A 27,730-nucleotide genomic window follows, 5' to 3' on the forward strand; every position below is an offset into this window, starting at 1 on the left:
TCTGAGACCAAGACGTTATCAGTGCAGTGGAAGCACTCAACATCTTCATTCATGAAGACATTCTGATCCACTGGATGATCGTGGTGAGCATCTTTAGAAAGGGCCCTACTACTCAAATACAGTAGATGGCACACAGAACAGCAATCACTGGCCAATATCACACTAACCTGTTGATCTAGATGCTACAAATTATCTGTGGAAAAAGAAAAACGTATTTCTAGTGTTTGGCTGCTGTGTGGTAGTGTATCAGTTCACACAGCTAAGGTCTGAACATTAGAAAAATGCACTCTTCTTAAGTAGACTTGTTTCCAAATTCATATTATTTTCTCCCTTCTTAAGGCTATGTAGGATTCCTTGAAGACCTCTTCTGATGAATTGATAAAATGCAGTCAGAAGAGTTCTATTATCAGTGAATTTCTAGCTTGAAGAACAAACAGGCAAAGCACATTTAGATGAAGATTGATAACACTGAGAAGTAAAGCTGATAAATTGTTTTTATCTATTTTCTATATGCAGTATCTTCTGTATATCTGAGTTGCAAAATAGACCACATATTAAAGACTAATATGTCCTCAAGATATCTTTGAAGCCTCAGACATTGACAAGAACATATCTACGATTGGTCTCGGAGATATAAAGTAGGTTAGTACTGTTTTTCTGTCTGAGACCATTTGCTTTGCTCCAAATAAAGAATAGCATATATATTGTTTGCAATATTCATTGCTCAAATTGTATGTGGTAGACCAAACCCCTCTTAACTAAACACTGTCGAGACCTTACAAAATAAAGTTACAGTAGGAGAGGTGATGATGAGGTGAGATCTACAGCCACCAAGTATCAAAGCTTTTTTAAACAGCTTTCATACTGCCCTGAGGCAGAGTCACTCTTTGAACTGTATGATTACATCCTGCCTCTAGTTAATGTGCTATTCAAATAGTTTGTCATTTCCGTTGTTATTTCAGAAGCCTAGCAAAGAAACGGTATTAGATTTGGAATCAATCGAACAAGTCAAAACTGGGACTGTTTTGGGAATATGAAAGCAGTCACAATGTGGACAAGAAGAAGGAACTCACTGCAGACTAAAAAAAACAGAGTTCTCCAGCACTCTTAACACTACCATACTGAACATACTGCTGTGAGAATGCTTAACACAAAAAGTGTCAGTCAGCACTCAAACCCTGATATAATGAACACTCACGCAGCCCTGTACTCTAACACTGAGCCACTGAACCCAGAGTAACTCTGCTCTCTAATTCTGATATACTGAACACTCTGAAGCCCTGTACTCTAACACTGAGCCCAGTGTCACTCAGCTCTCTAATTCAAATACTGTATGCTGAACACTCTGCAGCCCCGTATTCGAACACTGAGTCACTGAGTCTAGCGTCAGCAGCTCTGTTAAATACTACTATTGAATACTTCAGCTCTAACTTGTTTCTGTCTTGTTTCTTTTCTGTCTTCTCTGAGACACCCATGGCCACTGTATTCAAGCCCTGAAGCATTACAACCTCTGAGCTAATTACTATAGCCCTTAACCAGTGAGAAACCAAGGCAGGGGACTAGCACGGGCAGGGCAGCTAAATCCCAGCTGAGCGAAACGAGCTTCGGCTTGCATGTTACAAATCCCGACGCCCCAGGGGCAGTGTAATGTATCCCCGACTCTCTGATCCAGGGACTGAGCTGCAGCAGGGGAGCTGCAGAGCCGGGGATCAGAGCGCGGTGTTATAATGAAGCCAACAGAGAGATGGAGTCAAGAGTGAGAGACTGCATTAACACCCGAGAGGGAGAGAGAGAGAGATAATGACAAAAAGAGGGAAAGGAAGAAATGGGTAATAGGCTTGGACTTGGCGGGAAGAGAGGAGAGAGAGCGTGGGAGGAGAGAAGGAGAAAGCAGATTTTAAGGAGAAAAAGGAAGAGTGAAGCTGAGAAGGATGGAGTGAAAGCAGGGAGTGACCCGACAAGGCAGGGGGAAAGAGCCGTGGGAGAGCAGAGGCAGGGGCAACATGGTGGAGCTGTGGTTAGGGCTCTGGAGTCTTAACTCGGAGGTTGTGGGTTCAAGTCCCTGGTGAGACACTGCAGTTGTACCCTTGAGCAAGATACATACTCATACATACAAATGGTTCTTGTAAAATACCCAGGGGTATTAATGGGTACAAATGTAAGTACCTTTGGATAAAATTGGCCGGCTTTAACTTCCGTATTTAGTACAAGGGAAGGAAGAAGAGGGAGAGAAACCAGGGTCTGAGACAGTGGCAAGACAACAAAAAGAGAACAGAGAGGGAGGGGAATGAAATTATAATAATTTAGTGCCCAGAATTTTATAGCCTAGATAAAACAGAATAACCGATTCCTGCAACAAGCAATTCTGAACAGTGTGCTGATAACCCCTTCACCTGACAACCCAGATAAAGCTGGTGTGTTGGGTTTCCGATAAGGAAAATAAAACACTTTTACTGTTTTTTACTGCCAGTGAAATAAATCAAACGTATATTTTCAGAGTTTCAGATACAAGGAATAGAATTGTCTCACATCCAAAAGAACAAAAAATAGATGCCGCATATGTTGGTTTATAAGTGATGAATCTTGTGTCAAACTTGTCTTCTTGAATCTTGTGCTCCTGGAGTGAAGGAACAGTACAGAGGGAGGTTCATCTAAAAATTTCCAGGGTTTCTGTGTCTTTATGTTTTTCCTTTTTAGTCAGTTACCTTGAAATCTTAGGAAGATAACATTTTGTCATCCCTTCACAATAGAAGTGGTTTACGATGCACATTTGCACAAAGGGCTTTATGAGACTGATTCTGCAGTGTCTGAGAGGATTGATGTAGTGATGTCTCTTTCTGGGACTTCCCTCTTCAAGACCACCCTGTCAAGATGTGGGCCTTTTTGGCACAACAGAACAAACCTGCTGTTTGTGTGAGCTGTGCAGCTTGGGTGCTGTGGTTTCAGACTGCATTTAGTACTCCGGGTCTGACTGTATACTCTACACTTCTCAATGCATGTGATAGGCCCTTTACACAAAGTGATTGTATGGTAAATCATAGGAAACCGGCCACTACCAGTGTTATCTTTATTTAACAGTTATGTCTGGCTTGTTCCACACTCCCATTACCCAGAGGGCTGTGGGAAAATGGAAGAAGTTATGAGACCATGTGGATGAAGATGCAACCACTGCTTTCAAGACACGAGCAGATGAGAGCTTTGGATCGATGTTACTAACTACCATGTCAGCCAGGTGGGCTAAATGCCCAACTTTCACTTGCAACTTTTCATATGTTGTTATGTCCATACGTTCTTTAGTGCCAAGGACATAGAAAATGAGAATTGAGATTTGAAAGAGTGCCGTGGGCACTGAGGGAATCTGTAGTAAAACTGGACAAAAAATGGAAAAGGAAAGCACAGTGAGAATCAGATATTTGAAGTCAGTGCAATATTTCAGTGTACTTGTGGTGGTCTTTAACACTTTTCTGTACTGAAGCACAGGAGGAAGTTTTAGCATATACAGTATATATGCGCACAATGCTAGTATTACAACCACTTCTTCATTTACTGTACTGATGAAAACAAATTACAAACTGAATCACCTTGCAAGATTCATGTTTTCTGACCTTATTTATATTGTTAAAAAAGGAAGCTTACCTATTAATGAACACATTTTGAGAAAAAGGTAGTTCGTGTACTGTAACTTCGGAAAGCTCCTTCAAGTGATATAAAGACATGCAAGTTAACCGGCACATCTTGGCAGGACTGTGCAAGTTAACCGACTGATTCATCGATTTTGTCACTCACTGACGTGTTTAAGAACAAGGATAACAGAGATTCCTGGGCTCATCCATTGTGCGGCAATGGATACTGTCTGTTGAGGTCAGGGCTGGTGAAATAGTGTCTTGATTACAGTTCGGGAGCAGAAATGCTTCCATGGATTAAAGAATTGTCAAGCAACCTCTCACTTTCTTGCAGATTTTACTAAGCCCCACGTCCCTTTACTGACTCGTGGTCTTTGAAAGGAAAGGCAGTTAGTATAAGAAGTGAAAGAAACCCATGGGGGAAGTGGGGAACAATCGTGCTGAGATATCAGATGCTCTACCTGTTTCAGCTCCTGGAGGGCTGGGCTGTGTCTGTGCCTCAGATACCTGGGGACTCTGGAGCAGATCCTGGCCACCCATTCCCTGCTGAGGGGCTGGATCTCCCCCGGGGAAAAGCAGCTAGTGATCAGCTCCCAGTACCTGCACAGAGCAGAGGGGAGCAAGACATCAGTCTTATTTCACCCAGTAACGGTAATGTCCAACATGCAGCATGTAGTTTTGAAAACAAGTGATTAATTGAAAAGGGACAGATCTGCCAATTCAAGCACACTGTACCAAAAACATCAACTGGCTGATTTCTGGAGTATTTCGCTCCAGGGCTTACATTCGCTCCAGATTTCACAGAAGCCATTTTGAAATCGCACAACGCTTGAGGTAGGCAAAGAAGGGAGAAAGAGAAATCAAATGTTTGAATCGCTGACACATTCTTTGGCGGTTTTCGTTCTTATTTAAATGTGATCGTAATCAAACATTGTTTGAACCACAAACAAACGGGCTTAGAAAGCAAGACAAACATAAAATCGTGTCTGGGAGGTTCTCTGGAGGGAGCTATAGTAGAGCAGCTTGAGGCTGATTCCATGCTGAGAAGTCAGAATAAAAAAAAAACACAGTGCCAGCTCTGAGAGACCAGTTCAGAGCCAGTTCTTCACCTCCACTGCTGATATGTTGCACTTCTTCTTCTTCTTTCTTCTTACTTTACCTTTCAGCGTGGAATTAACCTCAGCTTGATCCACGGAGTCTTTGCTGCTACAAGAATGAACTCTTTCGTGGGCATTAAAGGCGCGGCCATCTCAAACGCCACGGCATTCTAATTCAATTTCTGCAGGTCAGCCGACAGAAGAGCAGCTCTCCCAAACAGGACTGCGTACCTCCATTCACCTACTGGGGCCGCATGTTGCTCTGAGGAAGGTGGGAGATGGGAAAAAGGTGTGTGAGCATGTCCTTTCTTTAAAAAAGGGATGCGTTAGGCTGGAACCTGCCGTCATTATAATAATCCAGACTCAGTGCAGGCCTGATTGCCTACAAGCTCCAAATGAACTATCGGCTTTTTTCTTGAAACCTTCCTGAGAGAAAGAATAATAATAAAAAAAAAAGCAGAACATATCATCTCTCTGCCGTCCGTCGACGTGCGCGGTCCTGACAGTGAAATGTCTTTCCTCAGCCAGAGGACACAGTCTCCCCAGCAGACAGCGCGCGGCTCGTATTTCACCTCGGCCCTGCTGACTCGCGCCGCGCGCTGCATGTTAAACAGCAGCTCCAGGCTACAGGAGTGTTGCGGCTCCGCGGAGGGTCAGCGAGCGAGAGGAGTCGACAGTGAGGAGCGGCACAGACGAGACAGCCGTGTGTGCCAAAGGGACCTGTTCTGATTAAAGCGCCCCTCTCCTGCCTCACACCGCCCCCCCCTTCTTAGAATTCCTCATGTTTTGGACATACTGGCACAAAATGGCCGCCCCTCACCACACCAACGGGCTCTCTGAAATCAAGTTGCCGTAATTCTTCAGCTTGTTTTCCTGATTTTGAATGTGAAAAAAAAAATAATTACACTTTTAATTAAAATAGAATGATTTTAATACGGCAATAATGATTTCAAAATTGGAAATGCAGACCTAAAGCAAAGGAGATCAGATGACTGGAGTTCCAGAGGCACGAGCATTCAACTATGAATTTCTCATTTGAGCTGGAACACCGTGGACTCGGCTTTCCAAAATTTGATTTTCTCTCTGCTGTGGCATAAATGAAATACAACGAGAATGTTTCTAGTGCAAAATGTGCTCCGCTCTAACTCCGAAATAATGCGCATGAATTTCATAAAACCAGGTGTAATTGGCACAAAAATCCTATTCTATGTTCACATTATCTGCAACTTTGAATTTACTAAGAATTTCTTTTTAAAAAGGTTCAGAACACAGCTTTGGTCTTGAGCAAACACTTCCTTGTCCACACACTGCACACCACACATTCGACAAATCCACCTGTTGTCACGGACGTCCAAAGGGACTAACCGTGGGGAGCAGGAGAGCGGAAAAAGACCCATATGCGTAGCGGCGAGACGGGAAAAAGGCCCGGGCTCATTAGTGCAAAGAGTTCAGGAATGCCGTATAGAAACCTATGCCCTCAGGGAGCAGACGTGGGGCGCCCTGGTGCTAGGCGGGTCTCAGGACATCCGAACGTCAATGCTGAGCGAGGAAAGAGTGCAAGACCCGGAAATATATAGCCCAAGGGAAAGAGAGGGACAGGAAGGACAGCAGACCGGAAACTAGAGACAGGACAGAGAAGGAGCGCCCTCTGGCTACAGAGGGCGTGACACCTGTCAAGTAATGGAGGATTCAAAGAGCTGCCCATGAAGAGACATCTGCATGTCTGCTTTCTTTTAATACTGGTTGAAGGATGAACAACAGACTCAAAGGGTGTGTTAGCAAAAACACACTTAGTCATGTTCTTTGTTTCTGGATTCACATGAAAAGGGGATTACGAAAAATGTTCGGCCCATCCTCTTTCTTCGGACTCTGGTTGACCTGAAGATCTTATTCAGTCACCTCTTGAAAGAAGTCAGGGCTTTCAAAATAGTTGGGTAGCTTGTTCCACACTCCCACAATCATTTTTGTAAAGAGGTGTCTCCTGTTCTCCGTTTTAAAGGAACTTCCCCATATTAAATCACCTAGTAAAAGACATGGAGGTCTCTGGAGTGGGGGGTCTGACCACTGCAATGAGATATAAAAGGTATCACACCATGTGCCCCCTGTTCTTTGTTTTTACTTTGCTTGCACTTCTACATAGTTTCCAGTTGTGTTCCTTGGTTTGAGTTTCACTGTTTATTGAAACACTGTTAAGTCCTGAGGTTGGAATTCACTCATTTAATGACTGCACTTTGATAACAGGGCTACATATACAGTATCAGCCTTCTGCAAAGCCATTAGCATCAGGCTCTGCACCAGCCATACGGCCATGCTTCCAGATATAGTCCTGTTTGTATCAGGACTGTTTGGTGCTCAGTGTTGCACAGCAGCTGGAAGTCCGGCCACAGATGATCCTTTTCACATGGCCAGCCCTTGCACTTCCACTGCATTCATTACAGACTTTCTAGCTGTTTATGCTCATGAAATGAATCCTGTGGTGCTTCACACAGGGCTGAGCTCTGAAGTCCTGTGGGCATCTTGGCCAATTACAGACTAACGCAGGTTTTCGAAGATTCTGAATTGCGTGCAAGCTGGCCAGGCTCTGTGCTGCAACGCTGCAAAGCTTTGCAGCTCAGAAATGTAAAATATGACTTAATAATGGTGTGGCTGTTGAGTTATGGTTCGTCAGTCTTCGGTATTGGGATGCCAGCCAGCTGGCGGCAGAATATCCTGGGTTAACGTGCCTCGGTTATGAGGTGCAGGACAGTAAATCTTGTTATCAGTTGATATGGCTGGGCTATTAAGGTGAGGGCAGTAAATCGGGTACTCAGCTGATGGCACTGGTGACATGCCATGGGGCTGTAAATCTCATTGCTGGGTGCTGCTGCCCCTCTCGCAATTATTCTCATTATCTGGTGACCTTGCCCAGCTGGGGAGCTGACAGCTATGAATCGTCTTCCCAGGAATGCTGTGTGAGAGGACGTGGGTGTGCGTCTGAGTCTGTGGGAGGGCTGGTGCTTCACTATGATCAGGTGGTTGCCACTGTTTTCAAAAGAACAGAGAGAGACCCTCATCACATGCTTCAGCCTTCTCTGAGGAGATCACTCTTTAAGTGGCAACAAGAAGCAAAAACGGCTTGAAAATTCTGAGATCAGGTTTAGGAACATAGCATAGCAGAGGGTGGATAATTCCCTAACCTTTCTTTTTCTTCCAGCAAGACTAGCTTTAAGTACAGAAGAAAACAAACAGTACTATTGTATTTCTACACCATACAGTTTAATACAGGTTTATACCAAACCATAGACAACTCAGTGAACTTGGCAAATGTGAACATAGCAACATTACAGTGTTAAGAACTCAATCGGCTGAAAATGAACTGAGCTTTATAGTACAGTACGTGTCACATCATCACAACGGACTGGTACCTGCAGCTAGTGCAGATGTTTATGAACAAGAGTGACATAAAGACATCCAGGATTTTTTTTTTTTACTTTTCATATTTGCAGCGCTAACTCAGCAGGACGGATCTGGGTTGCCTGGGGACAGAATGCCCTTTCCAGCCTTTCCTGGCTTCAGTCTCTTGTGGCCTGGGGTGATAACAAAGTGCGCCCTCCTAGTGGGGTACAGGGCACAACACCATAGCACTTCATAAGAGGTGATGGCTCAGACAGACATTCAGTCTATGCGAAAACAAAGTGTGTTCTGTTACTTACTTTGCAATTATAAAGATCACCCCAAATCTTTAAACAAACACCAGGTATCACAACACAGGTCAAAAGTGTCCAGACCAAGGGATGCAGAAGTGAGTGTTTGAAGGAAACTACCTGACCAGTACTGCACAAGTGATTTATTGGGATTCTTAAAGAAATGGAGAAATCAGCTTTTTGGAGCACAAATCTCTTATCGATCACTTAAAGACAGCGCAAGAACAAAAGACAAAAAAGTACAACTGAAGGAAATTGAAAATCTCTACTCCCCTGACAGGAGGAGAAACCCTACGACAATTTACAGGGCTCATGGACCTATTCTCAAGCAGAAAAGGCTGCACTAAAGCTTTAAAACAAAGAATATACTTCTGAAACTTAAATTTGAAAGGAACGAGTAGAATGGTTATCTGAGGTTACAGACAGAAGCACCGATCATGATTCTGTTCACGGGCTGCAATCTTATTCCTTCAAGCTAAGAGTAAAAACACGTATCTTGCCGCTAATCACGCAACATGACACTCTGCCATGTCTGCAGTCCTGGAGAGAGTACAACACACACGTCGTGAGAGACTCTCCTCCTTTCTGCACTGCTGACTTCTCATGCCCCCAGAACCACAAACAAGACTGACATCACTGCCACTTAAACATGCTGTAAGCCCTTGGAATCAAATGTCTTATTTACTATGTATTTAGAAGAAATAAAACATTGAGAAGTTTATATTACTTTATTTATTACTTTATTATTATTTTTCAGTTGCATAACATTTTCTTATTTTTACTTATTTTACTTAAAATGTTATTGTACTAATTATTGCAGTGTCCAGACGTGCTATAACATTCACAGCACAGTCTCAGAAAACTGGTTCTTATCACTTACGTCAGATGCCTTATATCAGGTGCACACACGCTAGAAATGGATCTAACCTAATAATGGTCTGGGCAGGGAGTAACGGCCAGGGTTCTGCACTTAAAACTGGGTGATTGTGGGTTCAGATCCCCATGCTGTAGGACCTTTGAGCACAGATTGATCCAGTAAAATGCACCGTGATACAAATGTAAATTGCTTTGCATAAAAGCAATAGCCAAATACAGGTAGATTCATAATTAATAACTTGCAGGTCTCTTGTGAAAGTAGTGACCTGACTGAGTGGGGCTCCCTTCCACATTCTGACCTGGAGCGTAGCTGGAAACCAACTGGCAGCACAATCATTCCTGAGGGCTGTTACTGTAAGAGCCACCCAGAAGCCTTGGAATGGGATAATGTTTAGACACACTGAGGCCAAAAGGGCATCATCGACAGGAATGACAATTTAACAGATTCATAACTAAAAATAGCAGAGACACCGTTACACAAGAGTCAAGGGTGCCTAAAACACACCACCAAGTCAAGCTGTTGAAGCTGATTCCTCAAATCTTGCACAGCTGGGTGAGATCCTCAGATTAATAAGGTATTCATTTTTTCGCATGAGACAGAAGGGGTCAAACAGCCTCCCCTCATTTGAAACATCTTAATAAAGGTCAGTGTACTGTCAGTAGTACAAACAACCAGCCTGCAACTCCACTACAACAATGAATCTATCGGGCTTACTTGGTTTTAAAGCAAGATAGTTATTAGATAATAGGAGAAACATAAGGTTACTGACGAGAAAAAGTCCATCTAGCCCGTTTGGTTGTTAAAAGTTCTTCTGAGAATCTCATCCTCTGCTTTTGTGACAGAAGTCAGAGCATCAGCTTTAACCACATGGCTGGGTAGCTTGTTCCATCCTCCCACAAGCCTTTGTGTGAAGAAGCACCTCCTGTTTCCAGTTCTAATGCAGTTTTAATGAAGCGGTTTCCACTCGCGTCCTCTTTTTCGTGTTTCACTGTTCAGTCTTCCACAGTAGCAGTAGCTTATCTAAAACGCGATCGCCAAATCTTCAATGCGGTACAAACAAAGTGAACCCAAAGAAGAGTCTGGATATCGGGGAAATATTAATGAATTCTAATTCATTCCAGAACTGGCTTCTAATCCTTCACAGTTTAATACAGTTTTCAGAGGGGGAAAATGAATGCCGTCTGACTCACTCAATCATTTCCATTGAAATTACCATCACAATCCGGGGATTTATTAACTAAGCTGATCGCACGGGCTCCAGGCTGAAAGAGGGCCACTCGGGAGAACACGGAGGTTATTTAATGGACGTGGGGAGGGGGGGGGGGCAAAATTTTTCTACTTCTTTTTTTCTGAAAGTAACTGTAACTAAAAAAAAGTAAAGTTAAAAAAAAAGCTAAAAGCGCAAACAGAAAAAAGTGATGGAGAGGTACCTACACATACAGTAAGTTCGTTTTTCTCTTCTGGAAAACTATTTGGGATTTTATCTGGCCTCAAAGAAAGTGAAGCAAAAATCTCATTGATATGGGCCCTTATTAAAGAGCTCTTGCAGTATGGATGGCAGGCACACCATGCCACAGCCGAGCAGAGCCACAGGGTTTCTCATCAGAGTTTGCACAGGGCTGGTGTTTTTAATCAGCCAGGGGAGCTCGGAGCTATCTGTCGCTTTTGTAGCCGAAACTCTTGATAAAGAGGGTATGCCAATCCATGGAGCAGCGTCCACTCGGAGGAGAAAATAAATTGCTATGAGAAGGCAGTACAACTAGCCCCCTCCTTCTTCCCCCTAATAGGATACAAAGCCCAAGTACAATTTCTCAAGCAGCAGGACTCGCTGAACAAAAAAATAGCATTCCTTTGCTATGGAGCTAGACAATTTGCTACTTTGTGACAACAGTAAACAGCAGGCTCTTACCCAAAAGCCAGACAGTGGTATGATCGTCTTTGATTGCCTTCTTGTCTCTTCTCACCGTGCAAGTTCTTTTCTTCCAGCCCTGCCTCCCTCCCCTCAATTCCCATCTCTCTCTCTTTCTGTCTCCCCAGTGAAACCAGGGAGAGGCGGCCAGCTATGCAAACTGCTGTGCAGATGTCACGCAGGCCTGATACGAGCACGCCTCCTCGCGACGCAGATTCAGTGCCATCCACACAAGAAGGGAGGTCAGGGCGAGAGCTGGGGTGGGGAGGGGGTGTCTGGACCGAGGGCTCGGCTTGGCTGGAGATCGCTGGACCCTAGCCAGACGAGTCGGAGAAGTAGGAGAAGGGCATGAGAGTGTGTCTTCCAACCAAGTGTTTGAATTGGGGAAGAGGGAGAGAAGGAAAAAAAAAACCCTTTCACTCTTTGATACAAAATCGCCCGACCTTGTTCCCTCTCTTTATTTCTGTGCTTTTTACCCACCCTCTCCCTCTATCCATCTCCTTTCACACACACTGGTCTTCACATTGAGGCTCTGCCAGGCCCTCAGAGCTGAACACAGGTGCCTATTATTCCCGAGCCAGGGTCCCTGCCAACCAATCACAGCCTGACAGGTCACAGCTGAAATGGGAGCCTGACAAATCCCTCTGTTCCCTGCCATTACTTGGAGCTTTGGTTGGGCAAACCCTGAGGTGCTAGGCAGCTAGCAGGAATATCCATCAGAAACCCTCCTCAGACTCTTTCCCTGTCCTTTGCTCTCCTCTGACATCATGCCAACCTAAACTCTGTCTCTAAACCTCAGACTAGGCCTAGTTCTATCTTTCTCTCTTACCCCTGCAGTCTAGAGAGCTGGCTCCTCAACTTGATCTCCAGGGCACATGCATTTATTTATTTTTTTCCCCGTTGAGTTTTCAATTACCAAACTTGATCTCTTACACTTATCTAAATATTTTCTTAAGCAGACTTTTTGCTTTTTAACATTCAGATAATTGCAGATTCCAGCTTGGTATGTTTGATGTTATAAGTAATGTGGACGTACAGTATGACTCAGTGGGTCTCATAAACAGTATATAGATTTTAAAAATGCATAGTGACATATTTTCAACAGAATGACGGTATATTTTCAAATAATATTCTGTCCTCCGGTTGAAAGTTTAAGGCTTTCGTTTTGTTCCATGTTTTTTTTTTCAGAATGGTTGATAAAAAGCTTGCTACAAAGAAAACATTTCTTTTCTAATCTTGGCATCCTAATGAATGTTTTTATATTTCAAAAATGCAATTAAGTTAATTAGGAGAGCCATTTTAAATTCAGGAACTCATTTAATTTTCCCTTTTAGCTGCAAACCTTAATTAAGCTATTTAATTAATGCAGGACAGGAAACTGCTTTAAATTAGAAGGTGGTTTGATAATTTGTCATTATTTTCTAGCGTTTACACTCTCATATGACTCATGTGTGCCGTAAATGGGCAGAACAAAAAGAGGGTCCTGAGATCAGACCTCCATCACAGCACAGCACAGCAGATTCCCTTAGTCTCTTTGAGTGGGAAATACAACCTTCTTCACAAATATGAATGCATAGGACTGTAGGCAGTTCAGGGTCTAGCAGAATGATTAATCCTGCTAGAGACCTCAAGGTATACTGTGTTTAAAAGGTCCTTCAGACCTGCCCTGGACCCTCTAACTAGACACCTTGTCCCCCAGGTTCAAAGGCCCTTATAGGCCCTCTGGCTCTTTTGTCTTGTGCAGTCAGGACACCAGTGGTAGCCCTGTAGCGGAGTAGTCTGTGTATGTTGCTGGTCTTGTGTGCAGGCATCCAGTGGCTGAACACATATTTGCATGCTGAGATGGATCACTTTTGCATAAGCTCTTAAACAACTCCTTTAATATGACTGAACACTTCTGTCAACCAGAACATTGAGCTTGATCGCTGACAGCTTGTTACTGCTGACAATGCGCGTGCAGCAGCCACAGTGTCTGAGGAGCATAGGCACAGAAATAACAGACACAGCACCCTGCTGGGCTGGCATATGGATTACAAGAGCCTTACATGCCGTGATCACCAGGCAATGGGGTGCTGGTTCATTTAACAGTGAAATGCCATTAGCACAGAGCGACCGGCGGTTGTTTCCACCTTGCACTCCATTTCATCCCTGCTGCAATGAGTCCTGCTGCTGTGGCTTTCTGGCTGCAATTACCCTTTGGAAGAACAAGCCTCTGGCTTTTACCCATTGGCGAGGGATTGATACTGACGGAATTCCGCTCTTCCACACCCTGAAGGAGGCTGGATGCCTACGCTGACAGGAGCTAGAATTTTTAAGTCTTCAACAAAGACTACAAGGGGACCAATGGTCAATTGGTCAATTCAAAATCTTCAGGGGTACTGACAAAGTGAATGCAGAGGATTTCTTCAGAATGAACAGTGAAACACAAACCAGAGGACAATAGTGGAAACTACGTAGAAGGGCATCGAAAACTGAGAGGACATACTTGTTTGCCCAGATACTTGTGTGGGAAAATGGAACAAGCTACTCTGCCATGTTGTGGATGCCAACACCATGGCTTCTTTCAAGAAACTTCAGGATGGGATCTTTACATCAATTAATTACTAACTACCAAATAGGCCAAATGGTCTCTTCTCTTTTGTAACTGTTGTTATGTTCTTATGGGAAAGCAACCTACAGTTAGTGTTGCAGGCCCAGTGCACTCACTCAGGGCTATACTGTACATGGGAATTAAGATGAAGCAGACACAGGACAAGGGTCAGAAAGTATAAGAGAACAGATTGCTAAGATTAAGTGATGATTCAACAATGGACTATAAGAAACTGGTGGATTAGGTAGAGGATCAATAATTTTATAAGAAACAGAAAAGTTTGATTTGTTTTTATTCTGTATAATAGCACTACATCCTTCTCGCACTACAAGTTCTCAAAAGCTGGCAGAGGCAGCATCTGATAAACCTCTTGACACACTCTCGTCACGTTGGGGAAGAACTCATAAAAATGAAAGGGCCCACTCCCGGTGAATCAATATGTTTTCATGGGCAGTTAAGAGCCAAGGTAAAGCACACGTGCAGAGGGAGAGTAAATAACAATGAGCTGAAGAGTGAGGGGGCAGGTGGGAGTGAGGAGGAGTGTGGAGGAGGCAGATAGTTAGGAGGAGAAGGAGAATGAGGAGTGTGGAGGAGGAGAGTGGATGGAGGGGAGTGAGGAGGAGAGTGGAGGAGGAGAGTGAGGAGGTGGAGGATTAGGAGAGTGAGGAGGAGAAAGGAGGCGGAGAGTGAGGTGGAGTGTGGACTGCCCACAGAGGAAGGGTGCAACACACCTGGGCAGGTACTCCGTGGTGGGAGAAGCAGGGCGTGACAGACCGTGGGTGGAGGTGCTTGAGGCGGGGAACCTAACAGCCAGAGCAGTGCGAGTGGCTTCATCGTGACACGTGTGGTCTTCCTCAGGGCCTGCAGAGACAAGACAGCACATTGAATACAGAAGAGCTTACTAAAGCATGCTTACTGCACTCATCCATTGTATTCCTCTCTTATGTGAAAGAACATCCCACTTTGGGTGGACAGTAAAGGAATAATGGCCTTGCAAACAGAAAAAAATAAAAATCGCATTGTTTGGAAGCAGAGTCTCAGCACAAGTGTGACAACTGATTCCTCAGCATGAAGACATCCTTGGACAGGGCTCAACAAAACATTTTTGAGCATTTAAAATCTGGCTAGAAGAGGAAGCTCTTCTTTATGAAAAGGGATGTGGAACAAGCTGATACCCTGGTTTCCTTCAAGAAAAGTCTGAAGAGTCAATTGGCTGGGTCAAGTAGCTACGAAATACCAAAACAAGAAAGATAGGCCAAATGGTCTCTTTTCATTTTTAACCATTTTTATGAAACTAGCCAGGTACCAGAGCAGCTGTGTAGGCACAGCGTTCTCACCTTGCCTGACAAGGATAACCAAACATGACTAAAGAACTCCTCCAGATTCTGCTAATTCTTCTTGCAAGGCCTTGTGGTGTGTCACACAATACACGATTCAACAACAGGAGTGTCAGTGAGACCCCGTGTTTCCCCATACTCCCATACTGGAACAGGTGTCACAGTCATGAAAAGAAGAGCAATTCAATATAGAGTGTGTTTGACAAGGACATATTACTGGTGATTCCAAAAACAAAACATTATACAGTATATAAAATAACAAAGTGCATGATGGAATCTAAAATCTGAGAAAAAAGGAGAAATCCTCAGCTTTCGTTCCTGGGGGTAAAATCAGAAAACCGGATAGAGGAAGGATCTGAACTCCATGAGGGTAAGAAAGGCAGCTCGTCCACATTTTAGGACATGAAGGCCATTCCTGTGGTGTCACCATGGATGTGGACAAGGTGTCCCCATAAAGCCATGACGTTAAAGCACCTCTGATGGGTGAAGTGTAACAAACACAAAAGGACAATTGTTTTTTCAAAAGAGAGGAGGCCGTTCAACTGTGGACAACCTCCACATGCGGCAGGTGACTGCTGGTGCCTTTGATCACAAAACCTTTATGCAGTGGGACAGCAGCACAGCCTTAGAGTCAAGACACATCTGCAGAACATTCAATTTCAGTGCAGCTCAGCCCCATGGAATTCCAAGATCTTGACTTTTTTGAGTGGGAGGTATCTTTTCATCCGGCAAAGGCCAAACACATCAATCACTGCGCGAGAGTGGGTCCTGAAGCCCCTGGTCGCATCAAATTCACTCGGCAGTTTTCTCGTTATTCAGCATATAAATGGGACTACTTTTTAATATTCACAAACCTCTGCATTACACGATGCACGTTATTTAATTACACATGCATGCTCAAGGACATATGGGCACACACTCACGCTCGCTCACACACACAGGCGAGCAGCAAGTACTGTGAAGGTGCCTGCCAGCCTCTATCTGTTGTGATCTTTTGTCAGTGGAAATGGGTGAAAATGACTGTTTGGGATGTTTAATTCATTAGCTCTCTGAACAGCGCAGGCTGCTGCAACGCCTCTATTTACATCTTTGCTCTCCGGGGGGAGAGCTGAGCAGCCAAAAGCACAAATCGGGGCGACGCTGTGCACAGTGAGCGCAACACAGACACAAAATAATAATTAACTATCATTACCGACAGCACAGCGAGAAGATTAGTTCACAGACTGCCTCACCACCACTGGACTGAAAAAAAAAATCCCAGGGCTCAGTTATTCCCCGCTCAGTTAAAGCTTTTTTATTTGCTTTCTATACACAAATAAATGGAATAAAAAAATGCAAAGGGCCATTAATGATCACTGCGCTTGTTTAAATTATTTCAGATGTCATCAAGTTACTCTCAGCTTGAGTAAAGCACAGCAGCGAGGGAAGAAAACTCATGAGATTTCTCTGGGCACAAGGCACAGCCGCACTCAGTCCACTACAAGAGAAAAAGACCTCAGCAAACAGACTTGAGAGCCCTGCCTTATTAAACCAAGCCCCACAGAAAGAGCAGAACTGCCTTCAGCCTGCCCAAGCCAGCGGTGAGAAATATTGGTATGATATACTGCATCAGGTCCTACGTGAACTGAAGGCCTAGCCTCTAGATACCACTGTGACCAGAACCTGCTCTTGTTCAGTTTGAAACACCAGGGGCTTTGTATAAAAAAAAAATCTTCCTTAGGATAGCTAGCAATGTTTTTTCAAAGCTCTTTTGATTTCTGATGAAGACACCCCCCCCGCCAAGACTTGACCGATTAGGCATTTTTTTGTTTCTGTCCCCGATCGAAAGGGGAAACCGCACCAGCAGAGCGGTGCCTCGGTTCAGAACACACGGCAACCCTGCCAGCCCCTGCCACAGCGCTCCAGCGCTGATTGATCAGCTGCAATAACCTGGCGGAGAGAGGAGGGAACTGATGCCTGGGGCACTGACACACTGGCACCAAGCACCAGCAGTGACAGGAAGGCCGATCAGGCTGGGCATGCACAACCTGAATGTTTCTAAATTAGCCACACCCTTATGAGTGTGGTATACACTCGCTGTTCACTACTGGAATGTTGCAGCCTTGTGCCTGTATGACATCATTTTCTTTTCTAGCCACTTGTTTTGCCCAAAGCAAGACATTTTCTTTTCCCTCCCTTTGGACCGTCGCTGCCAATACAGAGACATTTATTTTTTAATAACACAGGTGCAGTGATTCAGACAGCAGGCTGTCGATGGTGCATTTTCAAAGTGTTTGTTGTCTCAGCTTCATGCTGATGAAAGGCGGAAGAGGTCTCTGTCAACAGAGGACGGCAGAATGTGATCTGCTCCTCACCACTCTACCCGCTCAATCCAGACAATGTACGATTTTCTCCAGCCAAAAATGACATTTGTCTGCGTGAAAAGCCATTTAAAGAGCCCATTTAATGCAAAACCACAACCCAGCAATGCATAAAGTATAAACTATTGCCAAGTTTGTGTTTTGCTTACTATTATATGGGAAGATATGCCATCAAAATGTAGATACACAATGTTTAAATTTGATTATGGAATATGGAGTGTGTTGACCTGCTTATTCTATCATTTTGATTGATTACTGTTTTACCGCTCTGTAACTTGAGGTGTGCATTCCTCTGACTTTCCTGAAGAAGACGACAAATCTGGTTCTGAAATAATCAAAACCAAATCTGATTTCTGAATGATCAGACATCAATTAGTCTCTCTTTTTTTTTTTGTTAAATAGTGGTCCACTGTAGACTTAAAAAATTCCAAACACAGCAATTTTTTTAAAATAAATAAACACTGCAAGAAGAGCCAAGCTGGTTCTTTCATAGCTCTCATGTCTGAGACATGTACACAACAAGCAATGCTAAAGAAACCGTCAGCAAACAGTGTACAAGAGAGTGCCACAACAAGCAACAGGGTTAGAAGTGCAATCTTAATTAGAGGCATGTCAGACTTTGGTATCTGAACAGGTGAAGTATTTAGGCTACAGACATTTTGAGGTGCACGGTGCAATGATCTGCTATCTGCTAGAAACATGCCTGTTTTTAAACTCTGATAGTCTGCTCAAGACTTGACCAATGATAAGACTGGGCGATGGAGAACTGATCTGTATTACTGTGGACTGGGGATGGCAGGATCAATAACTGTTTTGACAACTGACTTAGAGATCTCTGATGCAGAAAGAAAACAAGGAATGTAAAGACTTGATGCATTTATTGATAGCATGAAATTGCCATGATTTACAAACGTGTGCCAAGCATTTCTTTTTAGAAGAGAAATAACATGCACACACTTTCTGTTACAGTATGTGCCTTGCAATCAGATACTCATTGTATCCTAAAGCAAAGCAATGCTGTCTGGTCTAAAGATATTAATCAAGCTTCTTCAGTACAGTTGTCCTGATTTCTGCTATACCAGATGTGTTGCTTGATACAGTATAACTGAATTTTGACTATGCTTCTGTGATTTCTTTCATTCAGATTATGATTATATTGGTTGCTATGCATTCATATTTCAGCATTTTCATTTTTTCCATCCCAAGACATAGAACTTCACAACAAAATGCTTTTGTATTCATCTAACTTTTATTTTAGCTTGGAAAGCATTTTGAACTGTGGCAATCAACTGGCAATTAATTTTCCATCATCTATTGGTCTAACAGTTCACCAGGTCTTCTTTTACATTTCACATATCATACTGTCAGTTACACTGTATAATGATTGAATGGATGGCTGGATAGCCACCAGATTTATAGAATTACTGTACAATATATCAGCAAGCACTGGCGAAACTGACTTATTATCCCTTGATCCATATACAACGCATGGAGATGCCTTGCAAATGCAGGCACAGGGCATCATTCTAACACAGCGTGGAATATCTGAACGAGAAGACGAAGGCCTGGTTTATGGATCTCAGACACACACTCGCTCACGTGCACACACACACACGGACACACACACACTGCCACATGATGGGAGGAGCCCGCAACACCACTGCCTCCATCGCAGAAGAAGAATACTCTTCATCATGTCACTTTTCTTCCTTTCCTGCGCGAGACATGCATAATAACCGACATTTGCAGGCTGGTTTGTTTTCAATGCTTGCAGAAGATAGATTAGAATCTTTTCAGTGGGACTAAACAAAGGGACTGGTTTAGAGATTGGCGATGCCTGCTGGGAGAGTGCTGGCGAATGCTTCTGTGACATTAATAGTTTATACACATTTCAATGGAAAGGGGTACAATAGAAGGAATAAAGGAAGGTAAGATACGAAACCCGTAAGGGAATAGTGTTTAAAAAATATATTTGTACAAAGGCAATCTGTCCACAAGCTTTTTTCAAGTAGGAATGTTTCTAATTTTAGACTTGAGCCAACAGTGTGGAGGACAGCTGCACACTATGTGGTCCTACATCACCTTGCAGATTGGTATTCACTGCAGGTCTCCAGCAGAGCTGCAGACACCGAGACACTCCAGGGCTCATTTTATTCCTGTACCACAAGTCAGAAAATAAAAAAAACAAAAAATGTTTCCGTACTAATGATAAACAAGGTTGCTGGGTTATGTGTTGCACAGTTACGTCACTCATTAGAAGCTAAGAATGCCAACTTTGAATAAGAACGTCTTTCAACTCGACAAACAAGATCTGTCTGTGCCTGAGATTAACGCAGCAGACGTGAGTCATGTGCACGTGTAAAGACTTCGATACATCATGAAGATTAGCGACTGCTGTTCTATACTTTCGGACAGAAGAATTCATGACTGACAGACCCCTTGTCAATTGAAGACAAAAAAAATAAGGCAAATTATTAAATGAATAAACCGCAGAATTCTGTTATGTGACTCGGTATAACACCCATATTTTGATGTCTTACATTTCACTTTCCCTCTAGCTATTTTACAGTACGAAGAAGATGCATTAGCCTACTTCTTACATATTCTAGTTATTTGTAAAGTTATTTACAAAAATATGACTAGCATTCATCGTCTTTGATTTATAGTAACTTTTATACCACATTTGAATAGTGCTGGGACATCATTCACTGCCAGCTGAGATGACATCACTTTCCTTTGCACAGAAATGCCTGGGACAATGCTTGGTTAATGACTTAATGAAAAGTGGAAAAGATCAACCAAAGTACAAAGCACACATACACTATACCATCATCCAACATATTAGCTTTCAGCTCATTTTACTGGCTTTTGTGAATACAGCTGAAATTCAAACACATGACACAATAGAGTGTTTTTATTGAAAGGTGTGAAAATATCCTTGACATCTTCATTCCTTTTCATTTCAAAAAGTCCAAGGCAGTGAATATCAAACCATGCCATCCATACAGGTACCATACCAAACCATACATAGAGCTATGTACTCAGTTCCTGTCCAATAACCACTTACGAGTTGATCAGCACCAAGAAATGTGTTCTTGGTTTGCACTGGTGTGTTCAAGACTTTGCTGGTAAAAGCAGTCCGCTGAAATGGGAAGGAAGCTTCCAGTAAGTTGGCTGTCTTGGCACCAGAAAGTACTCGTGCCCACCAAAGAAGGGATTGTTTTGGTTTATTGTCAGTAGATACAGTACGTACGTAAGGAATGTACAGTAACAGGCAGAGGAAGCCTCCTCAGCCTTCTTTCTAGCCTTTTGCTTGGTGCTTTCATCTTACTGATACAATTTCCAGGAGCCCCTCCAGCCCAGCCCCCACAGGGCAACTCAATGCAAAGAACTGCCTTCTGCTCCTGGTAGGCTGTATTTCCCTGCTGGTGGAGCCCTGCGTGGGGCTATTTCCTGTATTTCACACCCGCATCCACAACATTATTGACCGCATCCGAACGCTCACGGCTCAGAATTCTATCTCACGATACCACCCACATACTGTCACACAGTGTTTAATATAGCACTGATATTTGCTATTTCAATATCTAACTAAAGAACACATGAAACCTCTAATTATGTAAAGCTGTATATACTGTAACATTTGATTAAGGTAATGCACATTTAAAGTTTGTAACGGGAAGGCTGTAGGTTCAACCCCTGGGTTGGGCAGTGCAGCTATACCTTTGAGCAAGGCACTGTACCGAAGGATGCAAATGTACTGTGCCTTCCACAGGTATCCTGACCTTTCCTCTGGTGTCCCATTATCTGAAGTTTCAAAATGAGGCTTACCTGTTTTAAAACTCTATATTTATTCAAAACCTGAATGCTCAAACTTCTAACGGTAAGAAAAGGTACCTATGTTCACTGCAAATGCATTCAGTTGCATACACTGAATATTCTGTGGAAGCACCTTTAGCAGCAAATACAGCCACAAGTCTTTTTGCTTAAGCCTGGACCAACTTTGCATACTGGCTTGGTGCAATTGTTGTCCATTCTTCTTGGCAGATTTTCTCGGGCTTTCTGAAGCTGCTTGGAGTTCTCTAATGATCTGCAGTTTTAAAGACTTTCTAAGGACATTTAATTACTTAAATCATTCCAGTGGAGCTTTGGATCACTGGCCTGCTGAAAGATAAATTGTCACCCCAGTTTGGCCTCTTGTATCTGCCTGTGCTTTACTCCATCCATTGGTTTTAATCCTTAACAAACATCCCAGTCCCTCCTGAGGAGACACATCCCCTTGGCATGATGCTGCTGCCACCAGGCTTGACTGCAGGGATGGTATTGACTGAGAGAGATGACTACGCTGGGTCTGTGCCAATTGTATGATTTCGACATCATGTCTAACTTGCTTTGAATGTTCCTTAGGTCTTCATGGTTCAGTTTTTGCTTCTATCCATGACCAAGGCACATCACAGAGACTGGTGGTTTTATTCTGATATCATGGGAGTGGCTATTATTACACCCAGACAGAGGCTACTCAACATACTGTGTGGCCCATTAAGGTCATTCTGGGCTCCTAAAATTAATTTGTTTGCCACAAAAAGGGGTTTATTGCATATATCAATTGCTACTTCAAAGTGTCTTGATGGCCAGCTTTAAAATGACACAACAGGAAAATCGCGAGGGGTCTGGATAATTTTGCAAGGCACTGTAGGTCACGTCGCATAAAAGTGGCAGACAAATAAATTAATAACAATCATTTACCTGCAGCAACTCTGCTCTTTCATGTGAAGCAAGTTCACACCATGCTTTAGGCCCTGTGGTGTCCAAATTCTTAACCTGTCGCCTGTTTTGGATACAACAAGTAAGTCGTGGCCTGTAAGTGAGGAGTTTGTGTTCAGCGCTGGGAGCAGGGGCAGGCCGTGGACTATCAATAAAAACAATGACAAAAAAAAACTTTTACCAAGCCAGGTTCTCTCAGTTTCTCCCCTCAGAGGGGTTAAGAATATTGTGCACCCCGTGTCCAGCCTCTGTGTTCCTCAGATGTTCAGATGAATTGCATACATGACATCTTCCACTTCCTTCTCATTTGGTCATGGTTAGGAATGAGAACAGCATTTTAAAACAATGTCTTACTGTAAGATCGATTTTACAAAATGAGCCTCTTCTTGCACAAATGATGTCTTAGGTGTGTGTATATATATATAAAGTAATAAAAATGAATGATTCCTAATGCAAACTAAGTGGCAAATTGTGACTTTTGCATGGCAGATATCGCCAAATCTTTTCCAGAGGACAACAGACTCAGATTCAGTGATGAAGTGAAAGGATCATTTACACAGTTTCAAAGAAAACACGAAAAGAGAAAAAATATGCAGTTGTTGGAACTGATCTAGTACAAACACAAACAGGCATGCCCACAGACACAAAGATAACAATGTGAAAATCATGCTGCAGAGATGCACACAGATTAAAAACAACACCATAGCATATCCAAGATTACACATTTATAATGCACTCTTAATACTGAGCACACAGAATGCAATCTGCAACAATCAGACCAGCAATACTAATGAATCGTAATAGGAAATGTCATCTTAGATTGAATCTTTAAAAGCAAACATCTCAAAGTGTTTAAATGACGGCACTTAATAACAATACAAAATGCTTCTGAAAAAAGTCAAATGAATAAATGGTCATCCTTCTCTTGCCTCTGGTCCTTCTGGCTGAGGTGAGACTGCCGGCTAGTTATTCCAGTCGTGCATTCACTCTCCTGACACCTCTGCCATTTCCAGATTACTGTTATTTCAGCACTGCTGGCATTACTTGATTACTGCATGGTTCCACGCACTGACAAAGCCAGGTCACCTGTCTTAAAACAAATCTGTGTGTCCAGCGTGCAGACTAGACTTCCCTACCAGATACTGAGCTCAGGAATCGGTTGTACATGATTAAGAAAATATAAATCTCACCGTTAGAGAGCTTGAAAGATTAAGAAGAACAGCATTAAATATATTTGGGTAAATATGAAAATTTAACTTCTAGCATGATTAGGAGCATGCTTATAAAGTGGTTGCAATCATTCTACTGTATGTTTTAGTTTCGCTTTGAAAAAACTCAATCTATAAACACACATCTGAAGAAGACCCTTCAGCTGAAACTTTGTCCCTGTACTTTTTCTTTTACTTTCCATTCTGAAATTAACCTCTGGCTGTTCCTCTATGACTTGCACACTGACGCAAGCTCCCGACTCCAATCTTAAAACATCATTAACTGTGCTATGAAGAGCCGCACAACTATCAGCTACACACATCATTTTAGCAAACATTATATGCATAATGTATAATGGGAAAAATCAGCAGAAAGGAATAATACAATTGCGTTGTAATCATGTCCTAAAATTGTAGATTTTCTAAATCACTTACTGTACAACACTAGTCTTAAGACCTATTGAAATTAACAGAGCCTCTGCTTCTAATGTCTATACATGCCTGCCACTTAAAGAATATGGCCAGAACACAGCAGAAGATGTGCTGGTGTAACCAGGGCTGTTGCACATGAGTTAAGGATGGGGAAATGAGCTGGAGGAGGTAACAGTGGAGACCTTTTTGTAAGTGAGAAGCAAAAATTCTGTTAGTGTGTGACAAAGTGGTTGAGGATCACAAATCATCAGCTCTGTGTCTTATGGCTGCTTTCTCCTTACACATTCCTTAGGTTGCTGGCTTAGGCATGAAACCTGAAGTGCAAAACTAACCCCCCCACAAAAACAAACATCCTTTATAATCTCTTTTGTCACTTCTGCAGAAAATATCCTTTCCTAGTTTTCAATTCTAGAATGTGGACACCAGATCTACTGTCCGAATAAGGCAAAATTATTTTCGGCGATCTAAACTGAATTCACTTTGAGATGCATCAGCGTCTTTCAAACTGCTGGTCTGCTGAGAAAGCAGGTGCCATTTCAATGCTCTGCAGATAAAAAAGCACGTCTCTTGTTCAGCTGTGTTCAATAAGGGTTCTGCTAAACAAGACAGTGTTTCCCATCTTTATTCCTGGGGACACAATTCCTGTGCAGATTTTTTAATGTCATTTTGTAATGTTTCTAAATCGAGGTTGGGAATTACTCATTAAGTACAGTACCGTAGGCAAAGAGTTTTTTCCCTCATATTGTTGAGAAAGTGCACACTTGGATTGTCTGGAGGTCTACAGGACTAATGCAGGAAAACAACACTGGAACACAGACCGCAGTGTTCAAACGAGTGCCATTAATCACATAATCGCTGACTTCCACAGGCAATGAGTGGGAGCTACATGCTTTCAACTGTATACACTGGTAGCTTTACCCACGACCAGAATGATTTTTCTAAGAACAGTTCTGCTCATCTGGAGCTGGACTGCAAGACAGATTTGAAATTTGAATGCAAAATATGAAATCTGAAAAGGTCTGTTTGTGAGAAATGTACTGTACAACATGTTGTGTGACAGTAAGACAAACAGATTCCCACTCACAGTCTGATCACCCAGGAACCAATAGGCTGAAGATGGATATCAGTCTTCTACTCACAGGTTTGACCTATAACCTTATACACAGTGAGGAGTGAGGGAAATTATTAAAGAATCTTGTTCCTCTGACCTCTTTCGGAAATTGCATTTTCATTATTACATTTCTCATTTCATATGAAACCCTTGTCCTCACAAAGGTCAGTAAAACCTAATATGTTGCTTAATCCTCCTCCATTTAACACTAATCGTTACAAAGACATTCACAGTTCTGTGCGTTCATTCCATTTTGTTTAGAACATCAAGACAATCTTAAGACGAGTCTAAGTCAGCAGACTAGTAGAACCTTTTCTTTTTAAGCTAGGGCATGAAAACTGTACCATGGGACAAAATGGTCAAATCTGCAAAAATCCAGAGAAGTGCTGTATTTTCATGCAGGAGATATTTATTCTGCCTTGACAGAAAGGTACTGTATACTACTAATGGTCATACTATCTCTCTTACTATAAAATAATATACATAGCATTCTGGCCCTTCTTGATGGGTTTCTAGTATTTATCTAATAATAGGTTTATTCCATGCTGAAAAAAAGAAGAAAGAAAACACAACGTTTCGGCAGGGGAGCCTTCTTCAGGTGTGAGAGAAGGCTCCACGGCCGAAACGTTGTGTTTTCTTTCTTCTTTTTTTCAGCATGGAATAAACCTATTACTTGTTCCTTTGCAGCCTACGCATGCTGACGCAGCTACACACCTGAACTACTTTATCTAATAATGACACATAATCAAATTGGATTGTCTTTAATTTGATATGACTCAACAAGAAGTTGCAAACAATTTGGTCAGGATTTTCAAAATCCCTCCAAGACCAGTATGTACTGTTCAACGTTGTTAATACATTTGGCAGGACTACAATGCCCCTCTGAGAAGGCGGGTTAAATAAGAAGTGGGGACCGATATTTTACAAATCAAGATTTCTTCACTGCTAATCGCCAGTACATCTGGTCACTAAAGAAAGAAAGCACATGCCGTCTTTTAAGCAACATTCACACGCTGGTTGAGTGTGATGACGTACAGGGACATGGCATGCAAATTGTTTGAATAATGAAAGCACATGAAAAAGTCCACGGCTATGACACACTGCTGTGTCCTCATAAGGATAAAACAGCTGTCCGTGGCTGCTGACTTTAACTTGTGAAGGCGGCAGTGTGGAGTCACCAATTTGGAACGGGGGACTGTGGGTTCAAATCCCGGTGCTGCTCTGGTACGCTGGAGCAAGGTACCACCCTCAGATGACTCCAGGGCTGTATAACCAGGGTTATCAGTGAAAATTGGGATTTTGTTCTCATTTAAATGCCCTAGTGAAATAAAGGAATAACAACGCCAGCAACGCCAGCTGAAAAGCTACCTGTTCTGTCCTGACGGGGGTATTTCGCGGAATAATTTCTTTCATATTTGTGACCAGTGAAATTGGATTGTGTGGTCAGGCGGTGTGAGAGAGCGCTCCGGATCTCTATTGCCGCCCTGAAGTCCAAATCTGTCCGCACCAGTGTGGTCTAGTTCACCCGAAAGCGATAGCTTTAGTACGGACAGGGACAGACTTAATTAATACAATTAATTCAAAACACTTCTGCTACAAATCTGATTGCTGTTTAATTCTGAATACACATTCACTAAAGAAGTACTGCTTCACCCATTGTCATAATTGGGGAATACATCTGATAACCTCTTTTCTGCTTGTTAAAAAGACAATGTCTAGAGTTCCTTCAGAAAAATTATTTCCATTTCCTTAGAAGCTTTCTGTCTTTTTTATTGATCATGTGAGCTTAGACATATAAAATATACATACTATACCACACAGGGCTTGTTTGTAGCTTATATATAAAAGAGACATTATTATTGTATATTTCACATCTTCTTAAAGGTCCCGCTATTAAAAGTCACAATATTCATTATAGCCACAACATTTTAAGAACTAGAACAATATGTTAGGGAAGACGAAACAGCGACAACTGGGAAAAAATAGGATTTTAAAGAGTAAGATTTGCTTTCGTTTATTTCTGTAAAAATCACATGAAACTCCTGAATTTGTTTTTTCCCACAAAAAGATGCCATACCATTGAGCTACCATTGAGCATTGATCACTGTGGCTCAGGATTGTGCTCAGCTTTTTGTGACTCCTTTTCTCATCATGCAGTAGGTCCTAGATCTCCTGGCGATTTAGCAGCTCAAATCAGTGGAAAGCAGCTGGACACATCCTCCCAGACTGGGACTTCACCGGCACTGTGCTGGTGTACGGAAAACCCTTGTTTGCTAAATTTTATATTGCAGGTCTTCCCTTTCAAGTGATTTTAAAGGGAGCTCTTTCAAAGCACAGTCTTTCAATCTACTGTAATATGCAATAAAAATCCTCTCATTTGGAGTCACAAATTACATTGTGTTGCTGTATGGACTAAGCAACATTCACAGATGTATGTCAAAACATTTCTTTCTTGCACTATTATTAGGATCCTGTTAATCTGCAAAAGTAGTAGCCACCTTAATTGGTGTGAACAGAGACTTCATTGAAGGCACACAAAATGTGTAAGAACACAGCTATGAGTTTTAATACAGCGGTTTAAAGTTTTCCTGATAAACAAATTGCAAAATGACCTATTTATCTCTGTTGTATCCGAGCTGATACATAAAAGCTTTAATTCCCTCAATCTGTCAAATTATGTCCCAATTGTCTGTTTTTTACCAAGCGTGCGCGCAGGAGCGATGCCTCCTGCCTTTTCCT

The 27,730-nt window shown here is 42.5% G+C and overlaps 1 protein-coding gene across 4 annotated transcripts in view; it reads right to left on the bottom strand.

Moving 5' to 3' along the window:
- Nucleotides 1–27,730, bottom strand: part of LOC148655268 (dynein axonemal heavy chain 3-like) — a 237,770-nt gene that overhangs the window by 135,919 nt on the left and 74,121 nt on the right. For 3 of the 4 annotated variants that reach the window (XM_088645659.1, XM_088645658.1, XM_088645657.1), the window contains 2 exons: nt 14,511–14,640; nt 4,085–4,223 (listed from right to left, as the gene is read on the bottom strand). In XM_088645659.1, coding sequence (XP_088501785.1) covers nt 4,085–4,223; nt 14,511–14,640 — 269 coding nt within the window. Of the gene's footprint in view, nt 1–4,084; nt 4,224–11,189; nt 11,471–14,510; nt 14,641–27,730 lie in introns of those variants that run through there. The other variant, XM_088645660.1, reaches the window with a different exon arrangement.

The sequence above is a fragment of the Lepisosteus platostomus genome, chromosome 9 (assembly GCF_059453375.1).
Source record: "Lepisosteus platostomus isolate fLepPlt1 chromosome 9, fLepPlt1.hap1, whole genome shotgun sequence".
Classification (NCBI taxonomy): domain Eukaryota; kingdom Metazoa; phylum Chordata; class Actinopteri; order Semionotiformes; family Lepisosteidae; genus Lepisosteus; species Lepisosteus platostomus.